Consider the following 12,925-nt stretch of genomic DNA (forward strand, 5'->3'; position numbering starts at 1 on the left):
CGGGTTGGCCAAAGACAAGGGATGGGCGGTGCCCAGCTGTTGAGCTGGGAGTGGGCAGGGCGCTGGGCGGCAGGTGGTCGTTGGAAGAATGGCGGTTGTGGCTGCGGTTCGGGGGTCCCGGGGAGGGCGGCGCTTCTGGTTCGAGGTGAGATCGCGCGAAAGAGACGGAGTGTTCCCGAAGGGGGGGGGGAGATGTCATCTAGCCTGCACGTGCGGAGTTCAGCGCTGCCGTTTGCGTGGCGGGGAGATCCTTCTCGTCCGTGGCATTTTGCGCACTGCTCTTAACTCCTCACAGTTGAGTGACTTCTGTTCATTAAAGGCGGCGGCGTTTTGCCCTAGAACAAGGTAGACCTTCGATGATTGTCCTGCTTGGAGGTTCCTCCGGGCAAAGAGCCTTTTAACATCTGGGTCGCCCTCGATGAGATCACGCAGCTGCTGGCAAGACTAGCTTAGGTTTTTGTAAACTTCAGATCGGTCTCAAAGAAAGAACGGATTAGGATCCCAAGATCTGCGCAAAATTCAGCTCTGCGTGGGCACGGCTAGCTTGAGAAAGGCCTTTTTCAGATCAAGCCAAAGTCCATTAGGTTTCCTTGTGGGCCAGACGCTGATTACCCTGCAACTCCAGCAGAAAACGAAGAGCTGCCTACCTTTTAGTTAGTGTTCGGCCTTCTTCTTATAAGCTGTTCTGCATATAGGACAGCCTTGCCTACTTTAAATTGTCTGTAAATATATCAGCTGGAAGGCTGCACTTGTGGGGGCACTGATGAAGATTGGGACCCAGGGGCTGGAGGGAGGGGGGTTATGGGCTGTGGGAAAGTGGGGAGTCCCCTCTCTCATCTCATTTGTGGATTCCCGGGACTGTCAAGAGAATTTGTAAAGATTTTGAGACAATAAGATTCCTACATCTTAGGGAGGAATATGAAGTGAGGTAGAAGTTGATAAATAAATAAACTTAACCAAAATCAAGCTTGTTTTTCCAGAAGAAGGTAGATGGTAGTGGTGATTGTTAAGGAGCATTGTGTTTCTACTAGAGGGAACATTGTGACTTTTCTCCATTCAATATCTATATTAGTTTCTTTGCTAGGAAATGTTACATGGTGAAGTAACATATGGACTATAGGCTTGAACTCTCAGGCCTATTTCAAGTGATAATGTCCTATTAAAGTCAAATGTAACATGAAGCATTTAAGGTATTAGAACAGCATTGGTTTGAGTCTATGTTTGATATCATGCTTGCTATTGTGGGAATAAAATATAGGAAGATTCCCATATATGCCTCTGAGCTCTTGGTGAAAAAGTTTTAAATTAATTACGGTAGTCAATAAGTACTGGAAATTGTTTACTGCTGATTTTCCTACACAATTGGAAGGAAACATTACAGAATTCTTAGACAGAAGCATAACTTCTTTTAATTTTCTTCAACTAGAGTGACCTATTCAAAAATATTTTTCATATTACATTCTACGATGAGAAAAAGTAGTAAAGAGAAACAGCAATAGCTACTCAAAAGACAATCCAAAACCTTGCAGTACTGGTAACTTCTAAATATCTTTTCCTGCAACTGCCAAGCATCAGCACATGGATAATTCCTAAAGTGAATACACTATATAATTTTTTAAAAAAATATGAATGTACATGAGATTATCAGTAAAAGGTTTGACTCCTATAAAAACTGACTACCAGCATCTGATAATTCCCAATAAAGATGAAACAAGTAATGTAATGCCTCCTGGTGGTCAATGTAAGTACAATATTTTATGACTGAATTTTTTGAGATTTAGTCTTTCCTCTGTTGTATTGCCTTTCAAATTATACTGTGAATTTTACAGTTACCTTTTTGAAATAAGGGCTATGTAAAACTTTAGTTAAGCAGTGATCGGTTTGCCTTTATTAATAGGAGCAACCTTATTTCAATATTTTATTTTTATATGGAATCTATTTACTTCCTGATTCAACTAAGGCTACTAACACTAGAATATATTAATAATACGATTATTGCTATGATTGTTAAAATTTAGAAAACTGAATGTGGTGTGTCTTCACTTCTCACTTCTGGGCAAGTTTAAGTTAGTTGGATTTCTTCTTGAAATGTAGGATAGATGTGCTTAGTTGATTCTGTTTCCTTTTTGCGTTATAGATCTCTAGGAAGACAAATTTCAACTGGCATTCCTCATCATTTATTTCCTCCACTTCAGTGGTAAGTTATTTTTGAAAGAAAACAAAGATTAACTTAGAATAAAGCAAATGTTTCTCCATTATGCATTATTTGTCTCAACTTGTAGATGGAGATGAATAGCATTCTGGTCAACTTTAAAGTAAAACAACAGTTAAGACTAGGGCATCATCACTTTGTCTGGGATACTTTGACCTTAGAGCAAAACATATTATTGTCAACAAAAAGAGGAGTAACCAGAGTGGGCTTAACTGCTTATTGTAATAAAAATGGCTTTAACAATCTTGCAGATTGTGCCGTCAGGAATTTTTGATCCACTTACTTTGAGATTCATTAACATTAATCAAAAATAAAAGTTCTGTTTTTGTAAAAGATACCATGAATAGCAAATGGGGACAAATAGAATTAATATGAGTTTTATTAAATGCAAAGAGTAATCTGATCTTGCTTTTACAACATTTGGGTATGCGTTAACCAGCATTTTGTATTCTATAGCCAACAACCAAATTGTTCATTGATGGCAAGTTTGTGGAGTCAAAAAGTAATGAATGGATTGAAATTTACAACCCTGTAAGTAATATTGGTTTGTTTTTGAGCAGAAAACAAATGACATTCTAAACTATTTTTAAGTAATTTAAATAAATATGCTATAACAAGATTTTGAAATTAAGGAAAAGTTTATTTATTCTTAATTTCCTAATGAGGATGATTTGGAAGAAGCAAGCAGCCTACAGGAAAATATGTGAGAGGAGAAATGGAATCCTTTGCATGAAGTTGCTTCCACACATATTTTCCTTTAGGCTGATTGCTTCTTCTAAATCATCCTCTTTAGGAAATTAAGAATAAATAAGCTTTTCCTTAATTTCAAACTCTTGTTATATCAAGGTGTAAAATATTTGCATATTTGTAGAGAGTTTATGGAAACTGGTTAAATTATAGCTCTGGGTAATGCACTTTTTAATGGAGTTTATTAACACGAAGTTCATTTTGTATAAACCCATAAAAATATCACATGTTCTCATTGATGGGTCAGGACAGGAAGCATTTACTCAAATCCAATATTGTGTTATTGGAAATCCACTAATGCGATAGGACTTTGTAATCTCCCATCCACTATTTGCCATAATCCATTCCAGAGGATCCTCCAGAAATGATCTTGGAGATGTTCAAGCCAGTTTTATTAATTCAACAATTAAACTTGAGAGAAGAATATATTTGGAACCAAGGACCAAACTGTCAGGAATGGATAGTAACATTTGCCAGAATGCTATCCCAGGATTAGTTGGGGCCATTGTTTTGAGTGGGTGAGCTGGGCCAATAGACATAGAGCTCCAAATATATTTTTATGAAGCCACATGCAAATCTCATCCTTCTTGTTTCCCATTCTTTCAGCTTTACCCTGTCCAAGCATTCTCCTGTCCAAATACACTTCTCCCCAAACTATCAGGGCTCCCTACACAGAAAAAAATAATTGCACTCTAAATAACAATTAGGTTTTTAAGAACCACAATTGAAGGTAATGGAGGCTTTAGGCTGCAGATGATAAAAGGCAAGTAGTCATTTCCTTGCCAGGTGTTCTGAAGCTGCCTCAATAGAGATTTTTTAAAAAGCCTAATTTCATCAAAAAGGGGTGTTTTTCATTGGGATTTCCTTCCCAACATGGTCTCTAAGGACTTTTAAAAATGTCTTTACGGTGACTTCAACTGCTGGTGGTTTTTATGGCTATTTCCATGTATTTTCCTTGATAACTAAATATTCCTTCCAGAATATTTAATTATTGTGCAATGAAGGCCTCTTGAAAATTTTTAAAAGATTGATTCCAGACAGAAGTAGCAAAATCACTCTTATTTTTAATCACCTATTTCTGCCCAGGTTAAGGGAAAGCTCTTATCTTCAGTCAGCAACTGCTTGGAGATAAGAATTTTTCTTTGTCTACAAGGAGAGGTGGGGTTGAGAAATAAACCTACTGATTGGATGTGCCATTTCTGCTTTAGGTGGAGCAACATAAATATTCTTAATATGTTCTTGGAAAACTATATAATCAATGTACCGGCTGCATATTACAGTTTACAGTTTTTATTACTACATTAAAAACAGCAATATTAATCTAGGTATCTTTACTTTGATTTGGAAATAGCACTGGGAATACATTCCATAATAGAGTCATGCTGTCTAAAGCAGGGGTCCTCAACCTTGGCAACTTTAAGACTCATGGACTTCAACTCCCAGAATTCCTCAGCGAGCAGCTAGCTGAGGAATTCTGGGAGTTGAAGTCCACAAGTCTTAAAGTTGCCAAGGTTGAGGACCCCTGGTCTAAAGAACACTTGGATGGCTACTGGGAGAATTTCAGTTGTTGTAATTATTTAATTCTACGGAAATGTCATTCTAAAAGGCTACCAATGAAGTTGTTGGTCGAGTCCCAAAAGCCACAAAGAGTGAGATGGAAGCAGCAGTGGCTTCGTGCAAAAAGGCTTTGCCAAGCTGGTCTGAAGTATCTATTCTGAGTCGACAGCAAATCTTCCTGCGGTACCAGCAACTGATCAAGGATAATCTGGTGAGGAACTGCTCTTTCCTAAAGAGCCAATGCAAAGAAGAACAAAATTAAAGAGTGTTCGCCTATTCATGTATATATTACAAATAGACAAAAATTTCATAAGTGTAGAAAAATGTTCGTTATATTCATTCTTTCTTTTGCCAACATATCAAGCTTTGGTCTTCAGGTTTTGTCAAAAAATGCTAACTAAAAAGTAGGGAAGATAGGCACTGGGCACTAATTAAAAAGTAGGGAAGATGGGCACTGTAAGTCATCTTTTGTTTTCTGGGTAAATTGGCCTATTGCAAAACAATGTGTTTTTCCAGAAATTTGCTGAATTGTTGTAGTTTTTTCCTCATTTATTGATTCTCTTCTTATCTACAGAAAGAAATTTCAAAACTGATCACCTTGGAGCAAGGAAAGACCTTGGCTGATGCAGAGGGAGATGTGTTCCGGGGCCTACGTAAGCTGTTTATGTTTGCCTCTTGCTGTACATGGAGAACAGTTTTTAGGGGCTATAGGAAGATGAGAATGTTTCCAAAGAACTTAACTCTCAGGATCTCAGGCGCACAGCTCCTACCTCTGAACTATTGTATTGGGAATTTCATGCACCATAATCATTATAAATGCTTTTTGCATGGTTTTTGTTCAGTCTTAATCCTATTTTCCCCCACTATTCATATTATGCTGGTATCAAAGAATCATAAAGTTGGGAGGAACCATGAAGACAATTTTATCCAAATATCTCAGTGGAGACTTCAATTAGGGCATTCTTTCTAGATTATCAGCTTCATCTGAGGTAGTCTGTTTGGCTAGTTTGTTTTCTTATTATTTATGTATTTCTTATGTATATCTCCTGCCCTTCTTCAAAGTACTTCCTCTCGTTCATAGCACTTTGGGGCATAATTTGGTGGTTTCTGGCTGCAAATTGCTCACATCTAAAATGCATTCAGCTGACCTGGATATGACATTCCTAAATTGTTGAATTTTATATACCGTATCCCTAATCTTATAGCCACTTAATGGGATATTGCAGAATTATCTATGATTGTCAAGTTTTGAATTACATTTTGGTATAACAAACTCCTCTTTTTACTGATGTATCACTTTTGCTGCTACACTGCCAAAGTCCAAATCTTACTACAAGGCTTGGGAATAATTGTGTATATTTATATGTACAAGTGCCAGCTGAATGCCAGGTTTTCTGGGCTATGAGGTTCATTGTCTGAGTTTAGGACAATTAACAGGACCCCTAATTTGGAATATAGGTGCATTGTTGGCACAAAACCAGATTTATGGCACCAAAATACCTGTGAATTCAGGAAGCCAGATATAAGACACAAAGAAACTATTGGAAATAAAGGAATAAGCAAGAGATGGAGACATTCCTGCTGAAAAGATACATTTGAACAGTACTCTGAGTATCCTTGATTGGAAAGCGATGTTAGTCTGGAGAAAATAACCCCTTTTTTAAATTTATTTTTATTTTTTAAAACAACAAAACATAACACACATACACACACAGTGTATACTCTTTTTTTTTAAAAAAAAAAAGCAATTTCGTTACGGTAATCTATTATTTACATTCCCCCCCCCCCTTATTCTTCTTTAGATATATTTGTCCTTGTTGTCCCATTGTTTCTTGTTTGCAGAAAATAACCCTTTCTAAAAAGAGCTTTTAAAATTTTATTTCTCTTTCAAGTTGCCTCTTTCTTTTTTTATACAAGTTTTGTCTCCACTACCGCCATTTCCCCTTTCTTTTCTAAAAGCACTCCATCTTAGTGTTTTCTCCTTCTTTTAGTTTGGAAAGAAAGGGAATATATAGTGTGCTTCTGGGTGTAAGATTGGACTATATGTATGAAAAAATAACTAGTACAAGCAGAAGGATAATCTGTTAATTTCTAAATGCAGCACACTGTTTTACAGGCAAATATTTTCAGTCAATAGATATTAACTCATTATTTTTTGTCCTGTCTCTGTGTGTTTTTTAGAGTGTGTCTTCTGGCAGATATTTGCATATATCTACACTATGAATACACACTATCAGTGACTCTTAGAAACATTTAGTGGGGAGAGGGAAGAGGAAAAACTACAGGATTGATTTCAGATGGAAGTTGGCAACCCTAGATTCACCAGGTTGGGAAGATGGGCTTTACCCAAGATTTCTTTCTGTATTTTTTCTGTCTGTTTTTCTTAGGGTTGTACAGGTAGTCCTCAACTTATGGCCATAATTTACCCACAATTTAGCAAATTTCTGTTGCTGAGTGAGACAGTTGTTAAATGAGTTTTGCCCCATTTTAAGAACTTTCTTGCTACGGTTCTGAATTATGAATCATTGTATGTTATGAATTATGTTTTGAATCACTGCAGCTGTTAAATTAGTAATATGGTTGTTACGTGAGTCTGACTGCTTGTCAGAAATTTGCAAAAGATTATCACAGGACCCCAAGGACCTGGCAAATCTTCATAAATATGAGTCAGTTCCCAAGTGTCTGAATTTTGATCACCTGACCATGGGGGTGCTGCAGTGGTCATAAGTGTGAAAAATGGTCAAAAGTCATTTTTTTCAGTGCCGTTGTAACTTTGAATGGTCATTAAATGAACTGTTCTAAGTTAAGGGCTACCTATAGTGCAGTGGTGGCGAACCTATGGCACGCGTGCCAAAGGTGGCACTCGGAGCCCTCTCTGTGGCCACGTGCGCTGTCGCCCCAGCTCCGCCTCCCCCTGCGGCCCGCTCCTCACCAGCAGCCCCCCCAGAGGAGAGTCGCCCCCAGGCGCGGCCCGTGCGGAGCAGCGCAGCCAAGGACATGGCAGCCGGACAGCGGGGACAAGACTCTGCCCTCATGCCCCGTCACGCACAGTTGATGCTGTGGGGCATGGGCGGAGGGTGTGGCCGCCTTGGCACTGCTAGGCCTCTGGGCGATCTACTGCGGGCCATGGAAGCGGTGGGTGACCCTGCGGGCAGGTGGGGCAGGGCAGAGTGAGCGGAGCACGGAGTGGGGATGGGCCAGTGGGGCGGAGCAGGGACGGGACGGGGCGGTGCAGTTTTGGGGCACTCGGTCTCTAAAAGGTTCGCCATCAATGCTATAGTTGCATTTAAAACTTAAATGATTTGAAGAAAGAATTTGGAAGTTAAAGAACAGGAACTGAGAGAGATACTTTTCTATTTGTTTTGTTTGCAGAAGTCGTTGAACATGCATGCAGTGTGACATCTCTTATGTTGGGTGAAACCCTTCCCTCCATTACTAAAGACATGGACACTTGCACCTATCGCTTGCCTCTGGGTGTATGTGCAGGCATTGCACCTTTTAACTTCCCAGCTATGATTCCTCTTTGGATGTTTCCTATGGCCATGGTGTGTGGAAACACCTTCTTGATGAAGCCCTCGGAGCGTGTTCCAGGAGCCCTTATGTTTCTTGCACAGCTGTTGCAGGATGCTGGTGCACCTGATGGAACACTAAACATTATCCATGGACAACATGAAGGTAATGGCAAGAGAGGCTTTGAAAGGCCTCCCCCCTTCGGTGTACAGATGGTATGGAACATATAAATCAAACAAAGGGGAAAATACTCAAGTTACATGCTTGTATTCCTAGTTTACTAATTCAGATTGAGGAATTAGTAAATTCTTCCATCACTTTTTTTGCAGCCAAAGTCCCCTCTTCATAAGTATATTATCAAATGACTAGAAAATGTCTATTGCCACTGCTTTTGGGTATCCCAGTTATAGAGTGTGATTGGGTAGTTTATGACCATAGATCAAATAATTGTGATTATGCATTTGTGCTTCCATGTAGTGAAAAAGAAGTAAATGTACCATTTGAGGAAATCCAAGTAGCTGACCCACCCCCCACCCCTCAAAAAACAAGGTTTTAATTGTAAGGACATTAATTGAGAACATTACAGTTTTAGTGTTTAGGATAACTGGAGATGGGAAAAAATGAGTAATTTTTAATTATTACTTTTATAAACTGTACAGAAAAGATTTTTAATAATGTCTTGTAATTATCAGTGTTTCATTTTTCTTCTTTGTTTTTGTTTAAAGCTGTGACCTTTATTTGTGATCATCCTGATATTAAAGCCATCAGCTTTGTTGGATCTAATCAGGCTGGAGAATACATCTATGAAAGAGGTTCAAAACATGGCAAGAGAGTCCAGGCCAATATGGTAAAAACTCAGATTTTTAAAAATCACTCCATTTTTACCAAAAAGCTATCTGTTAAACCATTTGAAATATTATTTTGTGCTTTAAACTTCAGGTCTGATTTACAGTTTCATTGAAATGACAAAAATTGTCATTTCAAATACAGCTAAACAAATTATTTATACAGTGTCTATATATTGAAAAAAGCACAATGGTTTGGTTTCTAATGCAAAGCTTTTCTTCACTTTGGATCTCATGTTTAAAAATCCCGACTTAAATGTTCTGTATGAATTGGGCAACTGAATAACTCTTTAGTGAAAATATTTGTTTATTTTTATTCTTACTTATATCTTCTAGTTATTCTCAGTGCTGGTTAGAGTATTATATTCCCTGTTCCAATACAAATTTTGGGGAGCTAAAGAATAATATAATATTTAAAATATGCTTAAAATGTATACATTCTGCCTTCCCATCTTCATCAAGTCCTTATCTTCATTTGTAATTGATTTACCAGCACAATTCTGATTTTATTTTGCCACAGAAAATTCCAGAGTAAATAAATGCAGGATAAAAAACTCTAGACAAGCTAACTAGGAATTACAGGAATTAGATGATACATCCTGAAGTTTGACATACATGATTAATTAAATGTTATATAATTGAACTATGTTTCCCATGTCAATCAAAACAATTATTTTGTACAATTTTACTAGAGAGTCACAATGTTGTGCGTGAATTCATGCATATGGGGCTTTTCCAACATTTCTTTACTATTGTCAGCTTTTCATCAAGCATGAGATTTTTATGTTTTATATACTTCAGCTATTTTTAACTTCTTGCTTGCATATATACGAGAAAGGCAGACCTAGAGATAGCTATAAAATGTGCATTCAGTATATTTGAGGGCCTGTATGTTATATTGTAGGGAGCTAAGAATCATGGAGTAGTGATGCCGGATGCCAATAAGGAGAACACACTAAATCAACTGATTGGAGCAGCTTTTGGAGCTGCTGGCCAGCGGTGCATGGCATTATCTGCTGCAATCTTGGTAGGGGAGTCTCAGAAATGGCTACCAGAACTGGTGGAAAAAGCAAAGAACTTGCGCGTTAATGCAGGTGTGTTTTTATAATCTGGTCTGTAATGGGCAGTTGTTTGCATATAGAACAGCCTTCCTAGTCTGATTCCCTTAGATGAACTATTTCCCAACATTTTTAGCATTTTACTATATTTATTTAGGGTTTTCAAAATTGAAATACACCAAATTTGGAAGACATTTGTTTGAGGAAAGCTGATTGATGTAGATCAGTGGTTCTTAACCTTTCTGAATGAATCGCCCCCTTTAGCCAATGAGGGAGTTGTCATCGCCCCACTCCCCCAACATAACCTCTCAATCACAACATAGGAAATAATTCTTCAATTTATGCAAACACTTTTTTTGTTTTCTTTAAAATTGTCATCAGGACATATTGATGCAAATAATTTATTTCTGGTCTTTTTTCCATATCTCCCATATTCTGGCCGATGGCATGCCACTGTATGGGTAGAGCCTGCTGTGCAACGTGCATGAAGATAAGCGATGTGTCTTCACATATGTACGGCATTCTGTACTGAAGCTAGCTGGAGGAACATTTTAAAACACAATTCAATCCACTAATAGCAAGCGATCTGATGTTTTTGTATGACAGATATACAGCGATTCACTGTACGAAAAGTCTCAAAAGTGTCCCCAAAACTTCTCGCTCCATCACCCCCATATCGCCCCCTTTTCGTTCCATCGCCCCCCTGAAAAATGAAATCGCCCTCTGGGGGGCAATATCGCGCAGGTTAAGAACCACTGATGTAGATAATCACAGTGTACCACAATGGGTCTTTATTTTGTTCATTTATATCCTGCTTACCAGAACTATACTCCAAAGTCACCAACATAAATGAAAAAAATAAAGTTCTACCAGGCTTGCAGATTAGGAAGACATGCAGTTGATGGTTCTTGTTCCTCTAACTAATGGTACAATATCTTTTCCCCTTGCTACCATAATTCAAGAGTAACTAGCAGTTGGAACAAAGGGTTCTTTCTGCCAGAGAACAGGTAAACAAGTTCCTTGCTTCCCTCTTTCTCTAGCAGATGGATGGGGGCAAGACGATTCCATTCTTCCCATGTTAGTCTTAACATAAACAACTTCAATGACCCTTGTATTCTTGACTTGCAGCAGGGGTCAATTTCAGCAATGCTGTTCCAAGATTTTGTCGAATTGAGGGCATCTTGATTCTGAAATACTCACTTTGAGCCCAAAATGACCATTGCAAATGCTATTATAACTTATTTAGATAAATTTGCATTTTTCTTAAGTTGAGATAGTTCAATATTGCTTAATAAGGTACCTACAAGAGCAACCAAAATGCTTATTACAGTATTTAAAAACACATAGAATGGGTTACTTGCCTAGGCAAATATCTGAATACAAAAAGGAAGAACTAGAGCATTTAGTACGAATAGTAAGAAATAAGTTGCTTAAACTAAATAATATGATGGCTATTGTACCTTGGGTAAACAAAATATATTGAACAAATATTAAATAGCAATTGTTAATAGCAATATTAAATAGCAATCTTAAGTGCAGCCCGATGACCTGTTACAGAATATTTTGTTTAACTGTCTTATTTTATTGCAGTTTTAATGAAGCCTGATTTAGGCTCTGAGGAATTTTTGTGTATTATAGGAGATCAGCCTGGAGCAGATCTGGGACCCCTGATCAGTCCACAGGCTAGGGAACGGGTCTGCCAATTGATTGACAGTGGAGCAAAGGAAGGGGCTAATGTTCTTCTTGATGGTCGAAAAATCAGAGTGAAAGGATTCGAAAATGGCAATTTCGTTGGACCTACTATTCTTGGTAAAGTCAAGGTGAGTTAGTGGATTGATCATTCTTACCAATTTTAAAAATAAAGAAGGGAAATCTAAAATGATCCAAGAAATAATTCTTCCTCTCATATTAAAATAATTAGTGTCTGATTATTTTTTGAAATGTTAAAAATGTCCTGAAGTTTGCTTACTTTGCAGTAAAGTGGATTCTGAATAGTTTGTAAATGATCTGTCAGTGAAATGGCAAAAATATGTTTTATGTATATCCAAAAGGGGAAACGTAAGAAATTACAAAGGTAGATATGCCTGGTGAATCCTACTCCTGAATAAAACATTATAAATAGGCATCTTAAGTACTCAAAATTTAAATACTGAATTTTGGCTAGCATACAAATATTTACAAAGAGTATTCAAGAATTAGGCTGCAGGCATAGGAAGCTACATCCTGCCTAAAATACAGTAAAAAGAGTAGAGGAAGAACGGCTAAGTTACAAGTAGTCCTCAATTTATAACTGTCATAGTATGCAGTCTTATTGTGCGAGGTAACCCAGGAGTAAACACAGTAAACAGTGGTCTATATTAAATGGTGGTTTATCTTACACAATCTACAATATCATACACCAGAAACAATATACATACACGTGCTAATACAGCAGGATCCAACAAATCACAATTACAGCAGGAAATGGAAGAGAGAGAATACAACAGCAGAGCCTTCCTTTTATACAAAGACTCTTAAAGAGACACAGCTGGCTTTTAAAGGGACATAGACCCTGCTGAGTCATTCCCATTACATCATACATTACATCAGCTGGTTAGCTTCTAAATCGGTTGTCAAACTGCCAGCCCATGGGCCGGATGCGTCATGCCAAAACCGCGCCCATCCCATTGCCGGTAATGGAAAAGTCGTGATACGTTGCGACACATCACGTGACGTTGCGAGTTTGATACCCCTGTTCTAAATCATTACCTTGACACTCCTCCCATTTCAAGCTAAACAGTTGTTAACCCACATGCTTTTACACAATCTTGATGCTTGCCTTCATTTAAAGACTTAGTCAGCATATGAACATTCTTTCTCTGTATAAATCCTTGCGTTATACTGCAGTTTATTACTGTGTAAAACCTTTTTATATACCCATTTACACCCCACAGCCTTTGTTCCTGCTGGTAATCTCATAAGGTAAACACCTGATGCACATTCATAGACTCTATTTC

At 37.9% G+C, this 12,925-nt stretch overlaps 1 protein-coding gene across 1 annotated transcript in view; it reads left to right on the forward strand.

Moving 5' to 3' along the window:
* The window catches only part of ALDH6A1 (aldehyde dehydrogenase 6 family member A1), a 20,486-nt gene continuing 7,561 nt past the window's right edge, over positions 1-12,925 (forward strand). The window contains exons 1-9 of the mRNA XM_039351757.1: positions 1-145; positions 2,138-2,197; positions 2,669-2,743; positions 4,566-4,727; positions 5,091-5,169; positions 7,889-8,191; positions 8,752-8,873; positions 9,776-9,965; positions 11,568-11,749. Of these exons, the coding sequence (XP_039207691.1) occupies positions 89-145; positions 2,138-2,197; positions 2,669-2,743; positions 4,566-4,727; positions 5,091-5,169; positions 7,889-8,191; positions 8,752-8,873; positions 9,776-9,965; positions 11,568-11,749 (1,230 nt within the window). The 5' untranslated portion in view covers positions 1-88. The remainder of the gene's footprint in view (positions 146-2,137; positions 2,198-2,668; positions 2,744-4,565; positions 4,728-5,090; positions 5,170-7,888; positions 8,192-8,751; positions 8,874-9,775; positions 9,966-11,567; positions 11,750-12,925) is intronic.

The sequence above is a fragment of the Crotalus tigris genome, unplaced genomic scaffold, assembly GCF_016545835.1.
Source record: "Crotalus tigris isolate CLP2741 ecotype Arizona unplaced genomic scaffold, ASM1654583v1 scf7180000018371.15429387391:27106975, whole genome shotgun sequence".
Classification (NCBI taxonomy): domain Eukaryota; kingdom Metazoa; phylum Chordata; class Lepidosauria; order Squamata; family Viperidae; genus Crotalus; species Crotalus tigris.